The 16,438-nt window shown below is 48.1% G+C and overlaps 1 protein-coding gene across 2 annotated transcripts in view; it reads left to right on the top strand.

Annotated features, from left to right (window-relative positions):
* Positions 1–5,985: 5,985 nt before the first annotated feature.
* Positions 5,986–16,438, top strand: part of LOC149363948 (uncharacterized) — a 158,813-nt gene continuing 148,360 nt past the window's right edge. For both annotated transcript variants that reach the window (XM_089570001.1, XM_089570002.1), the window contains exon 1: positions 5,986–6,103. In XM_089570001.1, the coding sequence (XP_089426127.1) occupies positions 6,038–6,103 (66 nt within the window). In that variant the 5' untranslated portion in view covers positions 5,986–6,037. The remainder of the gene's footprint in view (positions 6,104–16,438) is intronic.

Genomic DNA, 16,438 nt, shown 5'->3' with positions numbered 1-16,438 from the left:
CTGTGGAACGTGATAAAAGAACTTTGATGTCACTGCGGTCACCCGCATTGGAGCAACACGAAAGGAAAACGTCCACACACTATATCGACGTCCGTGGCTGTTCTGACGTCCATGTACTATATTGACGTCCGTAGCTATTTTGAAGTCTAGGCGTATTTTAAGCGTGTAATTAATTGACCAATTACAACTAATTAACCAAATTTTCCCCACAGCAAAATCTCATCCCGCACTAACATAATCAAACTTTTACACATTTATCTTTATTGGACGACACAATCATGTGGACAAATTTTGATGACGCGACATAGCCATCTCTAAAGCTTTCGCATTAATAAAGAAGAAAATTTACTACGTTTGGGCTATGCTGTGTAAGTCGCGAAACTCGACGAGAGCTCTAACAAACATTGTCAGTGCCCAATTCACCCCACCTTAAACCAGAAGCTGGCACTGACTTTCAGTAGAGTGCATAGGCGGGCTGCGCGCATGCGATCAGTGTCCCAAACGCGTGATCTCGGCGTTGAACCCACGGCATACTGGTGGATTCTGGCCTCCCGCCTACGTGCAGCGTTTAAAAGGTGTTTCGAAGCGTTTAGGGGCGTCGTACCACGCCTCCCACGCGATCACGACGAAGGTCGCACGAGACGCGGGGCATGGGTTACTTGTCAGGTGTGATCACGTGATCGCGAACCGAAGCCACGCTGTAGCGGGAGACGCTCAAGTAACAGCTCTCGCTGTAAATTAACAGTCCCCGCCCGTACCACAGAGTATTCCGAGCTTCTCTATACACAGTCGAATCTCGACAATTCGAACTCGCAGGAAACCGAAACTTTGTCCTAACTAAGCAAGGTTAAAATTAAGAGGAGCTCGATCCGTCTTCCTTTCAACACGTCATGTTTGATAGGGAGTCAGAGTTTCAGTTCGAATGAACCAAGAATTCGAATTGATCGAGTCCGGACCAGTGAAACTCCATGCAATTTCGTTTTATTCATTGGCGCAGTGCTCAACGGATTAAAAAGGAAAAAATAAGGCCCAGAACACGAACTGTCGTCAGTTCCATCCGTGTCGGATGAAATTCTCTCTTACCACTCTCGATGAGACACGAGAGCTCCTCGTTCGGGCCGTTTATTCTCTTTTTTTTTTTAGCCTTAAGCCTTTAAATCAAAGCGAATACCAAACTCCAAGAATTCGGTTGCCGAGGAGGCTGCCTTCGGCGTTGTGCTCGTTAGCCGCCACTAGCGGTCGCAGCGCAGCACTTGACTTCGTAAAACCGCGCTACGGTCTGGGAACACTCGAAGCAAATTAAGCCTGGCCCCGCTCTCAGTATTGATGGGCTGAGTACCAACGCCCGTTTGCTCGGCGAAATCGGTCGTGATGTTTACTGAGCGGCCTCTCCTTTTACTTTCATGTTCCGGCCTCTAAGAGGAGCAAAACTTCCGCTCCGAGGCATGCGTGTCCGTTTGAGCTCTATACCAGTCCGAAGATGAGCGTTGAAACCGGTCTGGACTCGGGAGACTTTTCGATAGCGTCCATCCAGTAGTGATGCCGAGCAAAGGGACTCAGAACCACGCCTAGTCTCGCAAATCTTCCACTATATAGTGCGCAAGTAAAAATAAAAAGGAACAAAACAGGGGTGGGTTTGTATGACTACCTCCTTCACCACACTCATTCATTTCTGACAGAGCTGTCCAGCGCAAACACACGCTTCGGCTTCCCTGTCCACATAATGACCTTTGACGTCCTCAGAGGCGGCACCTTTAATCTTGCGGTCGCGCGCATCGTAGTTGACGCAGGTGACGCGCACGTCGGGCCGGTGTGTTTACGTGTCGCTAGAGGGCGGTGGAGCTGCTTTGAAAGCCGCGTCCTGTGTATCCTCCACAGACCGCTATAGCTCTTCGGGAGCAAACTTCCCGTCCCTGCCACCTCCCTATATTCTTCTCCCTACGAGGCTACCTTATTCTTCCCTTTTCCTTTTATTCGCCCCCCTTTTTCCTTCACGCATTTCCGGGTGACGGGGAGAAAGAGAGGGAGCACTGTAGGGAACAGCGCTGCCTCCTCCTCGGTTCGTTCCCCAAGGGACCTTGGGAGCTCTCCATAATTCTCTGCCGAATCGAACGCGGCCACCGTGAAAGATGTCCCGCCGAGAGCCAATTTTCGCGGCGCACATCACAGGCCCAGAAGACGAGAGCTTTTGCTGGGCCGGCGTATATACAGGGTCTCTCGGTGGGGAGGAGGAGTTCATGGAGAGAGGAGGCGAAACTGAGGAGCAGGGATTCGGAAGGCGAGGTATATACAGTCCGCGGGTACTTGAGCCGCCACTGCTCGGGACACTGCATAGTGAAGTGGAAGTGCAGGCTGATGAGGAGGACCGAGACGCGAAGGCTTCTTTCCTTGCTTCTTCCTTTTATTTTCTTGGCTTCACTTTCTCCCTAATTTACCTCTCGGCTAATAAAGTGGATCAAAGACACCGGCACCTCCTCCCGTCTTTGCCTCCTCTCGTAATGGGTCGGTTTGCGCCTCCTTGCGACGATGAACTAAGGGGATAAGAGAGAGCGGAGGAGTGGTGAGGTGGTGGGGATGTATAGCGTTAGAGCCGGAGACCAGTTGCGTAGGCAGCAGCACTGGGGAAACGAAGGGCGGGTCAGACGTTGTTTTGTCTTCGGGCATCGCTCTCCTTCTTACCACCCGCGCTCTTTCTGGTACCAACTTGCTGTGAAGGTGCTTGAAGGGAAAAGAAGCGTACAGTGGCACTTTCCGGACAGACACATTTTATAGAAAAGTGAAAGAACCCGTCAGCTCGCCCAGGGCGTCGACTCGGGCTGGCTCATGGGAGAGAACAGCTGTGCACGTGGCAGGACAAGGAGGAGGGAATGACGGTGTCTGCAGAGAGAGAGAAAGGGGGTAGAGAATGAGAGGTATAAAAAAGAGGGGGAGGATTGGAAGGGTCCACCGGGGCTGTGAATGAACCCATTTCGTGACTGGCCATTGTTAGCCAGTCCGGCCTGTCGGCGCCGTCCGCTCGATCATGCGGTGGTTCGAACCGTGCGCCGATCGAATCCGGCGGTCGAAGCGCCGTTACCGGGCGGAGAAAGTGTAGCGATGTGGTGGAAAGCTTCCACCCCCCCCCCCCCCCACCTCCTACCTCCCTTCTTTTCCGTCTCAACTCCCTCTCGCTCTCTCCTTTTATTTCCTTCGTACTTTTTCCGCCCTTTTAGTCCTTTGCTTGTTCATTTCGAACTGCGAATGCGTGTCTCCGCTATGGCTTTCACGCTCCACTTATTGCGTTTGGCGTGCGGCTTTTATTCAAGCGCGTAACACTCGGGTGCACGTCGTGACCTTTTGGGGGAAGAGCGGGCACACTTCTGGGGACTGCAAAAAAAAATAAAAATAAAAAAAGATGTATTGCAGTCTGAGTGCAGAAGGCTGCCATGGCCCATGGATCAGGTCAAACTGGGTTGAGCCGGATTCTCGCATATGGCGAATAGAGAGAAGATGCATGCGTGGTTCACCGAAAACGCGACGTGAAAAAAAAAAGCCAAATACAAGATGGAAAAGAAAGCGTGCATTTCTGGAAGTCCGAAGAGGGGAGTAATAGAGCTTTCATCACGCAAACCGTGCATATGGGAGGAGGGGGAGGAAAAACTTTTATTTAGTGTAGTTTGTCTTCCTGTGTGGAGCCCTCAGTTCAGGGCTCCATGTGATGAAGCGATCCTACACGCCTGCTAGAGCAGCTATCGCTAGTCTTGCGGGTTCGTGTTGGTTAGAGCGGTATCGGGAAGAAGGGCTCTCAATCCATGCATGATGGGTCTCAAAGCGCGACAAGACAGAGACGAAAGGAAAAGAACACACACGACAAGCGCTTGTCGTGTGTGTTCTTTTCCTTTCGTCTCCGTCTTGTCGCGCGTTGAAACTCATCATGAATGTTTACCAACTTGCCCAACTTTTTGCCCTCTCTCAATCCATGGCCCCGTTGGCCCTCGCTATCCTCTCGGTCCGCTCGATCAGCCGGCGCTGGTCGGTCGGCTCCGTGCTGCACAGGGCAACTTCCCAAGAGGGAGGAGTAGGGAGGGTTATGGGTGGGACGCCGTCGGGTGTTGTGCAGACCCAAACGGAATGGTAGAGAGTAGGCCGGTGTGGTGAGCAGCTCGGGCATTTGTCTGGGTAGAGGGTGAGGAAGAACAAGTGTTTGTGATACAGGTTGGAATACGTGTGAGTCCGCAGTTGACGCCATGCCACAGCTTCGGCCTTGGTCAGTGTTGGGTGCGGGATGAAATTGTTCTTCCTTGTGCACAGTAATACTCTGTGATGTGGGTGTATGTGTGCAGAGCTTCGCAGGCACCTTGTCTGTCTTCTTCCTTCTCTGCTTCATTCAGCAGGTCTAGACTGTCTTCATACAGCCTTCTCGACACTTGGGATGCCCATAGAAGTACCCTGAAACAATTACAACGCCACTTTCTGAGCCAGTCTTATACTGTAGTCAGCACTCATTTACGGCGATGATAACGAATCAATGCAAGAAACAGGTCGCTATCTTTGGTCTTGACATCTGCAGCGCGAGGAATAGGTGCATCTGTGCGCGTCCTTGCCATGTGCCATGTTCCCTTGCACTTCGCGCATGTTCTTCCTCTTACTGAGAACTTGAGTTTTTATTGGCTGCCGTAGCCGCAGTATTACTTGCACAACGCGGGCTGCTCGGTCTTAGACGCTTCTATTTCCTCCTTCGGAATAACGGTTGCGTTCAGTGTCGTGACGGCACCGGAGTGGCACTGTTTCCCGAGTTGAGGTCATTTTGCTGCTTGCTGGCGATTCTTTGTCTTGCCTTGTCGCAGTTTGAAGCCTGAAGCTTTTGAAACCTGCAATTTGAACCCTGAAGCTAGCATCCATCTGAAGCAAATGAAATACGGTGCACTCTCACAGCCCGTCAACAGAGCTCTGACGGAACGGGCACCTTTCAAGATCGATGAAGTCGCATCTAGCGGCAAATGTATGCAGCACCACTGGAAACTTGCAAACAGTGTCCCCTGAATGCGGGTTTCTTAAGTTGAAACGGGCGCCCTCCCGGGCGGTGTTCTTTGAGAAAACGAAGTACTCTGTTAACCATGATTACATTTTACGAGCGCATAGCTCTGAAATATCTCCTCGTCAGTGTTGAACCTCGTCACAGTAGTTTAGTTGAACGTCTCGGAATCTAGCTTGTCTTCCTTCCTACGCAGTACAGATGTGTTTTCACCGCACTCTTTCTCTAGCTCATCCCCACAGGTCCATGTAATCCCCAAAGTCCAGACGGGCAGACCACTCGTTTGCTCTTAAAAAAAAAATGGACAAAAAAACTGAGCTGCTGTTGGACACCAGAAACGATGAGAACTTCACTGGTACCGGATACGGCCATCGACTAAGCCATGGTGTTCTAGAGCAGAAACGGCTGCGTTTGACACCGCCTGCTTGGCGGACGTACCGTATCAACGAGGAAGGAAGGACCTTGGAAAGAGAGTGCTGGTTTTGGTTCGAAATCTCTCGTCGCATACCCGCCTACATCGCCAAGGCGTGCCACTGATTCTCACGCACGAAGGCTGAGTTCAGCCGTAAGCGCCACCACTGACTGCGCAATATGTAACGCTTCTGGAGCGAAAAGACAGAAAGAAGGTGTCCCCCTGAACTTGAGTACGCATGTCTCAGGTACCGCGTCAGCCGAGCATATGAAGACGAGAGATAACGCGCAGCCGGGATTAGCGGCCCGCCATTCGAGATAAGGACACGTTTATACGCTCCTCGCCTCATCATGGTCAAGGCTTACAACCTAGATATCGAAGCATCGATCTTTATTTTACCGTGTTGTCATGCCTCAAAGAAAAGGTGATGCGTAGCTTCGTGCGCTCAACGGCGCTTCGGCTCCTGCCGAATCCGTGCTCCGGATTGGCTCGATCGACGGCTTCGTTTCAGCTTCTGCTTCGCTCTGCTTCCGTCCATCCCGCCGCCTGTTTTTGCGGCGCGCCTATGTGAGCGAGTGCTGTGGTTGCGTTGTCGTCTCCTTGGACCTCACATGGAATCCCCGCCGGACCACGATGAGGACTCTGCGAGCGACGACTCGCACTGCCTACTCCACGCAGTGAGTAGTTGTAAATTACACGCGCGCCAATGACGGTCAGTTCGTCTTGCTGAATGGAAGGGCAGAATTGTGCAACAAAATGCTTGGAATCGAAAAACGCAGCCCCAGGGCTGGTCACCCGCTCTGCGTGCTTCGCAGTATGCGCTGTTGATTTGTCTCTTGGGCTTCAGCGGAATCATACCAAGCAATTCTGGACAAAAGCATTTTTCAATGGGAAACTGTTTATGAACGCAACTTATTCATATAATGTAAGATTTCGCTGTAACAATCAATATATCCGCAAATCACCAAACGACAGTATTGTTTTTTTTTTTTATTAATGGAATTGATGTCGTGAAAAGCGATCCCCATTGGTTTTATGGCAGTCTTAGCTGTTCGATGTGATCGATGAAAACACGTTAAAAGAAAGATTTTGTTACGCATCAGAAGAATAGACCATTACTTTCAATATTTCCGTAGCCATTACTTACAATATTCCAATACTGAAAAATTTTGCACAAGAAAGTGATACTTGATGAGCACCTTTGCTGTGATACCGATACCGCCATGGCGATCGTCGTTACGACTCTGGCGCTTTGTGTCTCGACTGAGCTGCTTATTCATCATTAATGCACGTGTGCATGGTATTGCCCAACGTGTTTTGTTCTGGCAACACTGCGATTTAGCTGCACGACATTTCCTGTTTGAACGAAAGCTGGCGCGTCCCCGGTACCGGCGCCTTATCAAACACTGCCCGGAATTCTTGGCCTGCCGCGCTGCCTTATCAAAACCAGCGAGACACGTGTCGTCTGCATCAGCACTTTTTCAATCGCTGCCTGACGCTCGTCGCCTGCACGGGCGCAAACATTTTCGAACGCCGCGCCATTGATACAGGAAGCGCTTCGGGGCTCGTGTCATGCCAGTATCATCATCAGTACCCTTCCAATACGGAAACAGCCTATGGGAGTCTATGGAAAAAGTTATGTGCGTCTATGGCCTTTTATGATCGCCTATACAAGCTCAAAGCGGTGCCTGTCGCCAGCTATTGAAAAAAAATCCATGCCACTAAGCTATAGCTTCGAAACTATACAAATGTTTTTAGCTGTGCATAGAAAAGTATATCGGCCTGAATCTACAGCTATAGAATGCCATAGGAAATGTTTATAGGTGTTTGGACCCATTACTTATAGCCGGCCATAGCACATTTTTTGTATGGGGAATATTTTATTTACAAACAAAACCGTGTATAGCTTTGAAGCAATGACACTGATCATCTTATGAGCGATTTGTGTATTTATACATTCTCTCTAAGGTGCACGAGTGCATTTTAGGAGAAGAGTCAGACATAACATGCACTGATGGAGAGACTGGTGTAACGTGAAACAATAACAGTACTTAGAACAGATGGTTTTACCACTTATTGTGCCACGAAAAAGAGATAAAACAGACGTCAGACACAAAAACAGATGTTCGCAAGAATTTGCTATTCTACGACGCAAGAAAAAAAAATGGAGAGGGCACTTAAGTTCCGTCCTAAGGGTATGGCTTGGTAGCGTAGTGGATTAGGCTTTCCAAACTATGAACGCATTTTTAACCTTTTAAATTGTTTCATTTAATTAACTGACCAATTACAAACTGTAATTTTTCTATTTGCATTATCAAGCATTGGCTTTTCATTCTAAGCAATATGACACTTTGATTTCTCCTTGTTTCATTTCTCATTTATTTAATCAATTAATTAAAATTATTTCACTAACTAGTCATCGCCTATCACACACGAGTCAGTCATCAATCACTAGAACCAGCCCTTCACTACGGCGTCCCACATAACATGAGTCGCTTTGAGACGTTAAACCCTTATAAACCAAACTATGCATGTCATGCATAGTTTGTTGTCATGCAGGCATTGCGGAATCATGGTGTGGAAGAGTGTTATGTGAAAATATTGGAAGATATTTATAACGATTGCGCAGCTACTGTAGTTCTCCATAAAGCCAGCAATAAAATTGCAATACGGAAAAGTGTCAGGCAGGGAGACACGATCTCGCCAATGCTATTCACCTCCTGCTTACAGGAGGTATTCCGGGGCCTCAAACGGGAAGAGTTGGGGATAAGAGTTAATGAAGAATACCTGAGTAATTTGCGATTCGCTGATGATATTGCCTTGCTAAGTCACCCAGGACATGAAATGCAAAGCTTGATCAATGAGTTAGACTGGCAGGGCAGAACGGTGGGGCTAAAAATTAACATGCAGAAAACCAAAGTAATGTTCAACAGCCTAGCAAGGGAACAGCAGTTCGCAGTTGGTAGCGAGGCGCTGGAAGTAGTAAGAGAATATGTCTATTTAGGGCAGGTAGTGACCGCTGATCCGGATCATGAGAGGGAAATAACTAGAAGAATAAGAATGGGGTGGAGCGCATATGGCAGGTTCTCTCAGATCATGAATGGCACTTTACCAATATCCCTCAAGAGAAAAGTATACAACAGCTGTATCTTACCGGTACTCATCTATGGGGCAGAAACGTGGAGGCTAACGAAGAGGGTACGGCTTAAGTTAAGGACAACGCAGCGAGCTATGGAAAGAAAAATAATAGGTGTAACGTTAAGAGATCGGAAGAGGGCGGAGTGGGTGAGGGAACAAACGCGGGTTAATGATATCCTAGTCGAAATCAAGACGAAGAAATGGGCTTGGGCAAGGCATGTAATGCGAAGGCAAGATAACCGCTGGAGTGGATTCCAAGAGAAGGCAAACGTAGCAGGGGGCGGCAGAAAGTTAGGTGGGCGGTTGATATTAAGAAGTTTGCGGGGATACAGTGGCCGCTACTGGCAAAAGGAGATGATTAATTGGAGAGACATGGGAGAGGCCTTTGCCCTGCAGTGGGTGCAGTCAGGCTGATGATGATGATGATGATGAAACCAAACTAAACGAAACAAATTACTATGATACAATTTTTTTTTACGCAGCCACCGATTGTTTTCCAACACGCGGTTCCGACGGCTTTTCAACCGAACGAGCTGTATTCGCTGTCGCGTAAAAAATAACGGACGTCCCAGGTCAGCATTTATTAAAATACTGCCATACAATATGCAACCTAAGTTTCTGAATCTATATTAGACTGACTCTTTATAAGAAATCTTTAAACAAATAGGGTGAGTGGTTCCAAACTTCGTAGGTTTTCGGCATTAATGACGTGCATTCGCACTGTGCCAGATTGTTCGCACCCCGTGACTTTTTTCTGCCGCTTTGAAATGTGTCGATGGATAGGGTTGGCATCAAGCCTTGCGTCTAATACCGTAATTACCTGATTCTAACGCGCACCCGATTTCTCTGCTCGCGAAAATGCAATAGGCATAGCTTGTGCGGAAGCCTGAAGCGGTGATCATATCCGCTTCCATGATACCTCTCGTTGCTTTCTTCACGGTTCTTCGTTGTCATCACGACGACCGCACCTCATAGCAACAGACTCTTTTCGAGAGGACACTTGAGTTTATGGGGGTTTAGCGTCCCAAAGCGACTCAGGCTAAGAGGGACGCCGTAGTGAAGGGCTCCGGAAATTTCGACCACCTGGGGTTCTTTAACGTGCACTGGCATCGCACAGTACATGGGCCTCTAGCATTTCGCCTGCATCGAAATGCGACTGCTGTGGCCGGGATCGAACCCGCGTCTTTCGGAAGGTGGAGGAGACACTTAAGTTCCGCCTTAGGAACACGCCGAGATAGCGTAACCGGTTAACTGCCATATACACAGAAGGTCGTTCTCTACTTTACATTCAAAGAACCCAGGGAGTCATCATACCCATTCTGGCGCAGCGGTTAAGTTGCCCCACTGCCCCGCGATTTCAGGTGCCCTCAAAGGGAACTGCATAGGTTTTAGAAACCAACGAGCTTAAGAGGATCGAATGTGTGAAACTTGCATGTAAAGCATGCGAACTCTTTTTGGGCTAGCACTTGATGAAGTGAAGTAATCGCCGATTAAAATCCGGACGCCCTTCAAGCTTCTCCGCAGTGCACAACGCCAAGTGGGGGCGCAGGATGACGTCATCGAAGGTATCGGTACATTTCCAACGCACAAACGCCTGCTTTGAAGGAAAAAACCAACGTCACCGAAGGCAAACCCTGCCGAGAGCTGTTTGCCAGCGTCTAACGAGTCAGGGCAGAGTGTGGCGGATGACAGCGGTAATTTGAAATCATACCTTCAGTGACGTCACGTTAAAATTTTCTGCACTTCTCCGGAGCATTGAGGAGAAGCGCAAAATTCAATCGCCGATAACGTCACTATTTTAAAAGCTAGTGCAAAAACACTTGGCACGCTTTACCTACAGCCTATATAGATTTGAATCCTTGAATATCGCGAAATTCTCAAAAAAGTGCTGCACTTGCCCTTTAAAGAATACACTATTCGATGGTGTCTTCGAAAAGACGTTGCGCCGGCCGCTCAAGTGCAGTATTGAAGTACTGGTTATCATAGGCTAAACAGGGACAGGAACAAGCTGCAGAAATGAAGTAGTAGTTATCAAAAGCTAAACGAGGGGCAGGAGCCGTCGCTCGCTAAACGTGATACGTGGGCTTAAGCGAATTCCTACAGCCGAACGCAATTTCAGGGCGAAACTTGAGCGCATGGGAGGCAGTGGCGTGGGCGAAGAGCCCGTTCTTCGAATTTGTCTGAAGTAGTTATGCAAAACCGGGTTCCTAAGGTCTTGTTTCTGGTCTCCTGGCGGGTCGTTTATGTAGCCTGATATATTCTCTCTCTCTCTCTTTTTAATCGATCGCGTAACGCTTACATCCTTTCCTTGTATTGCGGCTCTATCTCTCGTTGATCATGTGTCTCCTGCCAACAGAGCGCGTGACAAGAAGATATAATAGGCCCCTAAGAAGATTGCGACAGGAAGCATATTTTGATAGGTACGAAAGTGAACGTAAACGACGACGAAAGTGTGCTCGGTGCATAAGCTCTTGAGAGGTCCGTGCATATGAAGATGTCGTCACGCTTTGGTGAACGCTGTGGCAAACCATTTGCATTGGGAACGCGGGACGTGTGTCGTTCTTTTTCTTATCTTGAAATTCATACGCACCTGCTGATATATTTTAGGAAAAGATGCTCTGTGAAGTTTGGTTGGCCAGATACGTTTGGCGCAAAGAAAAAAAAAACGCAATTCGATCGAGCAGACGTGCGAAAGCATGTGTTTAGCCTGGCTGGCTCGTGTTTTTTTTTCGCTGGGTGATCGGCACGTATAGATGGTATTAGTTCAATAGTATAGTGAAGGGTGGTTTATTAGGACGTGGGAAGCGCTGGTGACGAAGTCCCTCGCACAAGTAATTGATGAAGCAGCGGGCCTAGAGGCAGGGTCACAAGGAGCATGTTCTCCAGCACGAGCGTCAACCGGCCTCTCAAGAGCTTCGTCGTCGTAGTTGGCGTGGGTGCATGATCATCATCTTCATTCCAGTAGTATTAGTTGATGGAGACGACAATGAGCAGTGCACAGGGCGAGAAAGTGTTGCAGTCTAAAGCGAGGCGTGATCGGCTGCAGCGTAAGCATAGGTCCCTCGTGCAGTGGCCAGCGAAGCTGATCTGTTTGTGCCACCGTGGTTTCGAATCCCATCGCGGCATTGTTTATTTTACTTTATTTATGGTTTGACCAAGGTCATTTTCAAGGTCAAGCTTCACACAAACTCGGTGAGCCAGTTTGACCTCGTGAAGTGATGCTCTCGCATTAAAACTCGCCGGATGCTTACCGCTGTGTAAAGTGAGATTCGGCGACCGCGGTTGAGGTATCAATGCGAAAACACTATGTTTGGTTTGGTTTGGTTTATGGGGTTTAACGTCCCAAAGCGACTCGGGCTATGAGGGACGCCGTAGTGGAGGGCTCCGGAAATTTCGACCACCTGGGGTTCTTTAACGCGGTGGCTCATCGGCAATGAAACCCGGCGTTGTCGTCGTTTACCGAAAAAGTGGTAACGAAAAATTCGAAGAAGGATAAAATTTCTTGCGAAGATGCGGGCAGTTCAGCCCAAGAGTTTGAATGTGAGGCGAGCATGCTACTCATAGGACACAAAACTGCGTTGCTTCTTATTGGCGAACACAGGTGGACCTAGTGTATGCGTTGCCTTACGCCTCTGCACGCTGATGTTTAGGTCTGTCAATAGAAAGGAAGACAAAAATTAAAAAACTATTGAAAATTAAAGTAATATACATAAAATAAAAATAAAAAACAATGCTTTCGCATTGAAAGCACGTAAGTAAAGTGCCCTCCGTAGTTTTTTTCACTTCGCGATATATCGAGCAAAATTATTGGAAAGTGGCATGCATATACTAGGTGTATAAGGAAAGACTGAGCAATTTTCAAATATAGGCTTTTTGGAGTGAAATTATAGATTTTGAGGCATAGTATTACCAGTGCTGACGGACACCAGAAGACTAGTGAACTGTTTTTGTAGTAAGTTGGTTAACTGAATTTTACTAATTCCCGCCGCGGTGGCTCAGTGGCTATGGTGCTCGGCTGCTGACCCGAAAGACGCGGGTTCGATCCCGGCCGCGGCGGCTGGAATTTCTTTGGAGGAGAAATTCTAGAGGCCCATGTACTGTGCGATGTCAGTGCACGTTAAAGAACCCCAGGTGGTCGAAATTTCCGGAGCCCTTCACTACGGCGTCTCTCATAGCCTCAGTCGCTTTGGGACGTTAAACCCCATAAACCAAACCAATTTTACTAATTGACTTTTCACCTATTAGACTTAGGCGCCTAGTTTTGTAGCCGATCGTTAGTAATTGCCATATTAGTTTTTAGAATTTCGAAAATGCGATTATCCTCGGCGCAGTGGCTGGAGAAAATTTTGCTACATCGGGCCAAAATACATGTGCTTTCGAAAGCATGCAGGCAAAGACCTTCCCAGTGCACGTAACTATTAATAACAACAAAACAAATAAGAGTGGTATGCTTAAAGTTTCTTTGAAAAAATAATATAAGGCGTGAAGCTTTTGCAGCTATAGTGTCGACGTGGGCAGTTCAGTCCAATATAACTGCAAACACGACACTCAGATACCTGACGCTATCCTTTGTCTGGACAACATATTAATTTAAAATATAGGCACCACATGCCTTGCTGTTCTGCTTTGTAAACCGCAGGAGGTAGCACTTTGCTGTGTTAAGGGTCAATTTCCAGCTGTCACGCAATGCGCACTCCTTGTCTAAATCAGACTGAAAACACAATGATATCAATTTCGCTCGGGACGGCGCCGTACACCGCACGGACACCGGAGTACAGCCTGAAACACGGGCGTAGCTCACCCAGAAGGTCGAACAAAAACAAGAAATAACAACGCTTGCAAAACGCTGATATTGTTGAAGAAAAGGTGTACTTTGCATATCGTACGAGTAATACCGTAATGTCTGAAGGTTGTTGCTTTCGGCTAAAGATACAATCTAGCTGTCAGAACAGAAAATAAAAATAAAAAAGCTGACTCACGTCCCGGCGAGTAAGCTAAGCGAAATGCTTGCGTAATATTGGAGCACTTGCGTAATATTGCTTCTCCTTTTTTTTACGTATAGCGTGAGGAACTGCGGAGTGCTTGGTATTAAATTAAAGGCTTGACTGCGAGCCGGCGCCTGCGGATAGTGTCAAAGCTACGCGGCAGCGCGCGTCGGTGTAGATTTCGGTGAATCTTGTTAGTCAGTCCGTGACTAATTGGACCGTGCGGAGAGGCGACCCGTGTAGTCTTTAACGAGCGAGCTGTTAATAATCAACTTAACGACCCATCTCGTCAAATTACTAACGCTGTACGTGCTTCGCGTTAATAATGCGATCGGTGACTGAGTTTGTTCTCTCATGGGATCTCTGTGGCTGCTCTTCGTATCGTGCGCTTAGTTAACCTTAATTATGCTGTCAGTAGTTGTATCCTGCCCTGTTTTGTTCCTTGTTTATTTTCGATACAGGACAAGCGTTTTGAAGCGCCGTTCGCTTAAACGTCACTCTTGTAGCCCAATCCACGTGCCCTGGCCGAGTGTTGAGAAAGAAAACATCTTCTTAGCTTCCAGCTTAACTATCTTGTCGTTCTCTCTCTTAACCATGATCCTGAACTGGCGTGTCTTAGCCCAGCTTTTGGTTTCGTCACTGTTTTATGAACGGTGACACTCGCAGTGACACAAGCAAAAATTTTCTTACTTCGAACCACAAATCCCCATTTCCGGCAACTAATACCTGCGGCAGTTTGGAAACCTCTTAGTTTTTTTTTCTGCCTTATTTTATATAGCGATTTTGTTCATCAACCCTTGCTGTACGTTGGGAATAATTAAAGTAAATGTGCAGGAAATTGCGAACTACTTCTTATTGTTCAAAGATATTTCTTTCTTCGCGCGTATTTTTATTTTTCAACGTCATCAACACCTTCCCTCACCCTTCCCATCGCCGCATTCCATTTTCCTCCTCAACATTCATACTTAAAGATGCAAGCCACAACCCCAGTCGTCCATATAAGCTATATTTGCTATGTAAGCTATATGCAAGAAATTGTATGACATCACCCAGAACTCTGTACGACAAACGGTTGCGTCACAATCTTGGTACGAATGTCGGGAAAACTGGCGCCACATAGAGGTCGACCAGTGGCGCGCGTGTGTGTGTATGTGTGCATGTGCGTGCGTGCGTGCGTGCGTGCGTGTGTGCGTGTGTGTGTGCGTGCATGTCCGTGCGTGGGTGTGTGTTGTGCGCGTGCGAGAGAGAGAGAGAGACATGTATAGGATTGACTGTAGTGGAGGTGCTCGGCTTGCTGTGTGCGTCATGCGGCCGCTTGATGACGTGTTATATTTTTCTTGCCATCGCTTGACGCGCGCGCGCACGCACGCACGCGATCGCACACACGCGCAGACGCGCACACACGCACACACGCGCACACACGCACACACAGGCATTTCTCGTAATGGGGACTAGTAATGCTTTCGCATCAGTAAAGTCGAACGGAAGCTTGAGCTGCCAACTTGACATTGAAATGGCCGGCACAGTGTATTGCATGTCGCTGATGAAGCGGCGCCGTGAGAAATGCGTCGCATGAGACAGCGCTGAGTTTGCGCCCGCCCAGGGCACAGATAAGCTGGCAAGAAAAGACACGGGTGAGTAAGAAGCGAGGCACGAGATGAAACCGCTTTGTTTCCGTTCTGTCGATGCACGGCAGACAACCAAACGTCCGCGGCGTCACCGATGTCCTACACTGACGGCAATAATTTATCGAAGCACGGAGTAAAGATAATGCGGACGCGCAACTGGCGAGGCGACCGCGCCGTGCGCTGAGTGCTTTGCACCGTATCGGCCTTATCAGGAATCTCTTTCGCGGCTCTATTTTTAGAAAGAGGAGGCGCGTTGAACATTAGCGCAGTAGCAGTGGTGGCCACCATCTCTGGAGTCACTGTCTCGGAAGCTGCTCGGGGGCCATAAGAAGAAGATTTCCGTGTTGGCATCGATTGCGCCGTTATCTCCCTTTATTTTCGGAGTTTATAGCTGGGTTTGCACCTTGCGGGCGTTGCTGATCGGGCAAGTTGGTAATTCATGGCAGCGAGGAACACAACAAAGCTCAACTTTTTGACAGGGACAAAGGAAAAGCGGGCACCAGCGGTGATGGGGGGGGGGGGGGGGGGGGGGGATTGGCCAGGGTTCAGTGAGGAGAGGTCAAAGAAGGTAAGTTGGTGCCAAGCTAATGGATTACCTTTTGTTGCCAAGCTAATGATTTAACTTTGGGTACGTATTCCGAGGAATTAAAGATGGAATTATAGATAAAAAGAAATTATGGCAAGAAATGAAGTAAAAAAATAAACGGGCATAAAGATGTTCGTTTAGACACGTTGCCCTGGCCGTCATCTTTATCTTCAGGTGATGATACCTTTAACCGAAAAAAAAAATTACCGAATTTCCTCTATAACTCTTAAAATACCCCCTCCCCCGAATTCGAAGAAGGCTCCATTTAGTCCTCAAGACTCTATATACCCAATTTTGTGCTGAAAATTCCTTGACAAAGGGAAGATTCCAGAAATGTTCATCACTGCCATGCCGTAGCCGAAAGCAGAACTGTACACAAATTGGCTAGGCCCTGAGAGCAGGGTTTTTCAGGGCCCAGCTGTCAGAGTTGTACGCCCTGTGCTGATCCAGTGGGTATTGATGTATTTCCTCGTGTGGAGGGAGACCTGACCTTTTTTTTTTTTTCCTTTTGAAATCATGTTCTCCAAACTGCGAATGAGGTCGTCCATTACGCGAATCACTGCCAATGCAAGACGCGCAAGAATGCGAGATGCGCGGTGAAGGGAGAGAACGTTGCCAACGATGCTAAGGCGGAAACCCTTGTCTTCCGGCCGTTTTCAAGCCTTTACAAAGTAT

This window comes from Amblyomma mixtum, chromosome 2 (assembly GCF_055824585.1).
Source record: "Amblyomma mixtum isolate Tamu chromosome 2, ASM5582458v1, whole genome shotgun sequence".
NCBI lineage: Eukaryota > Metazoa > Arthropoda > Arachnida > Ixodida > Ixodidae > Amblyomma > Amblyomma mixtum.
Note: the sequence above shows the minus strand (reverse complement) of the source record. Positions and strands in the feature narration are given on the sequence as shown.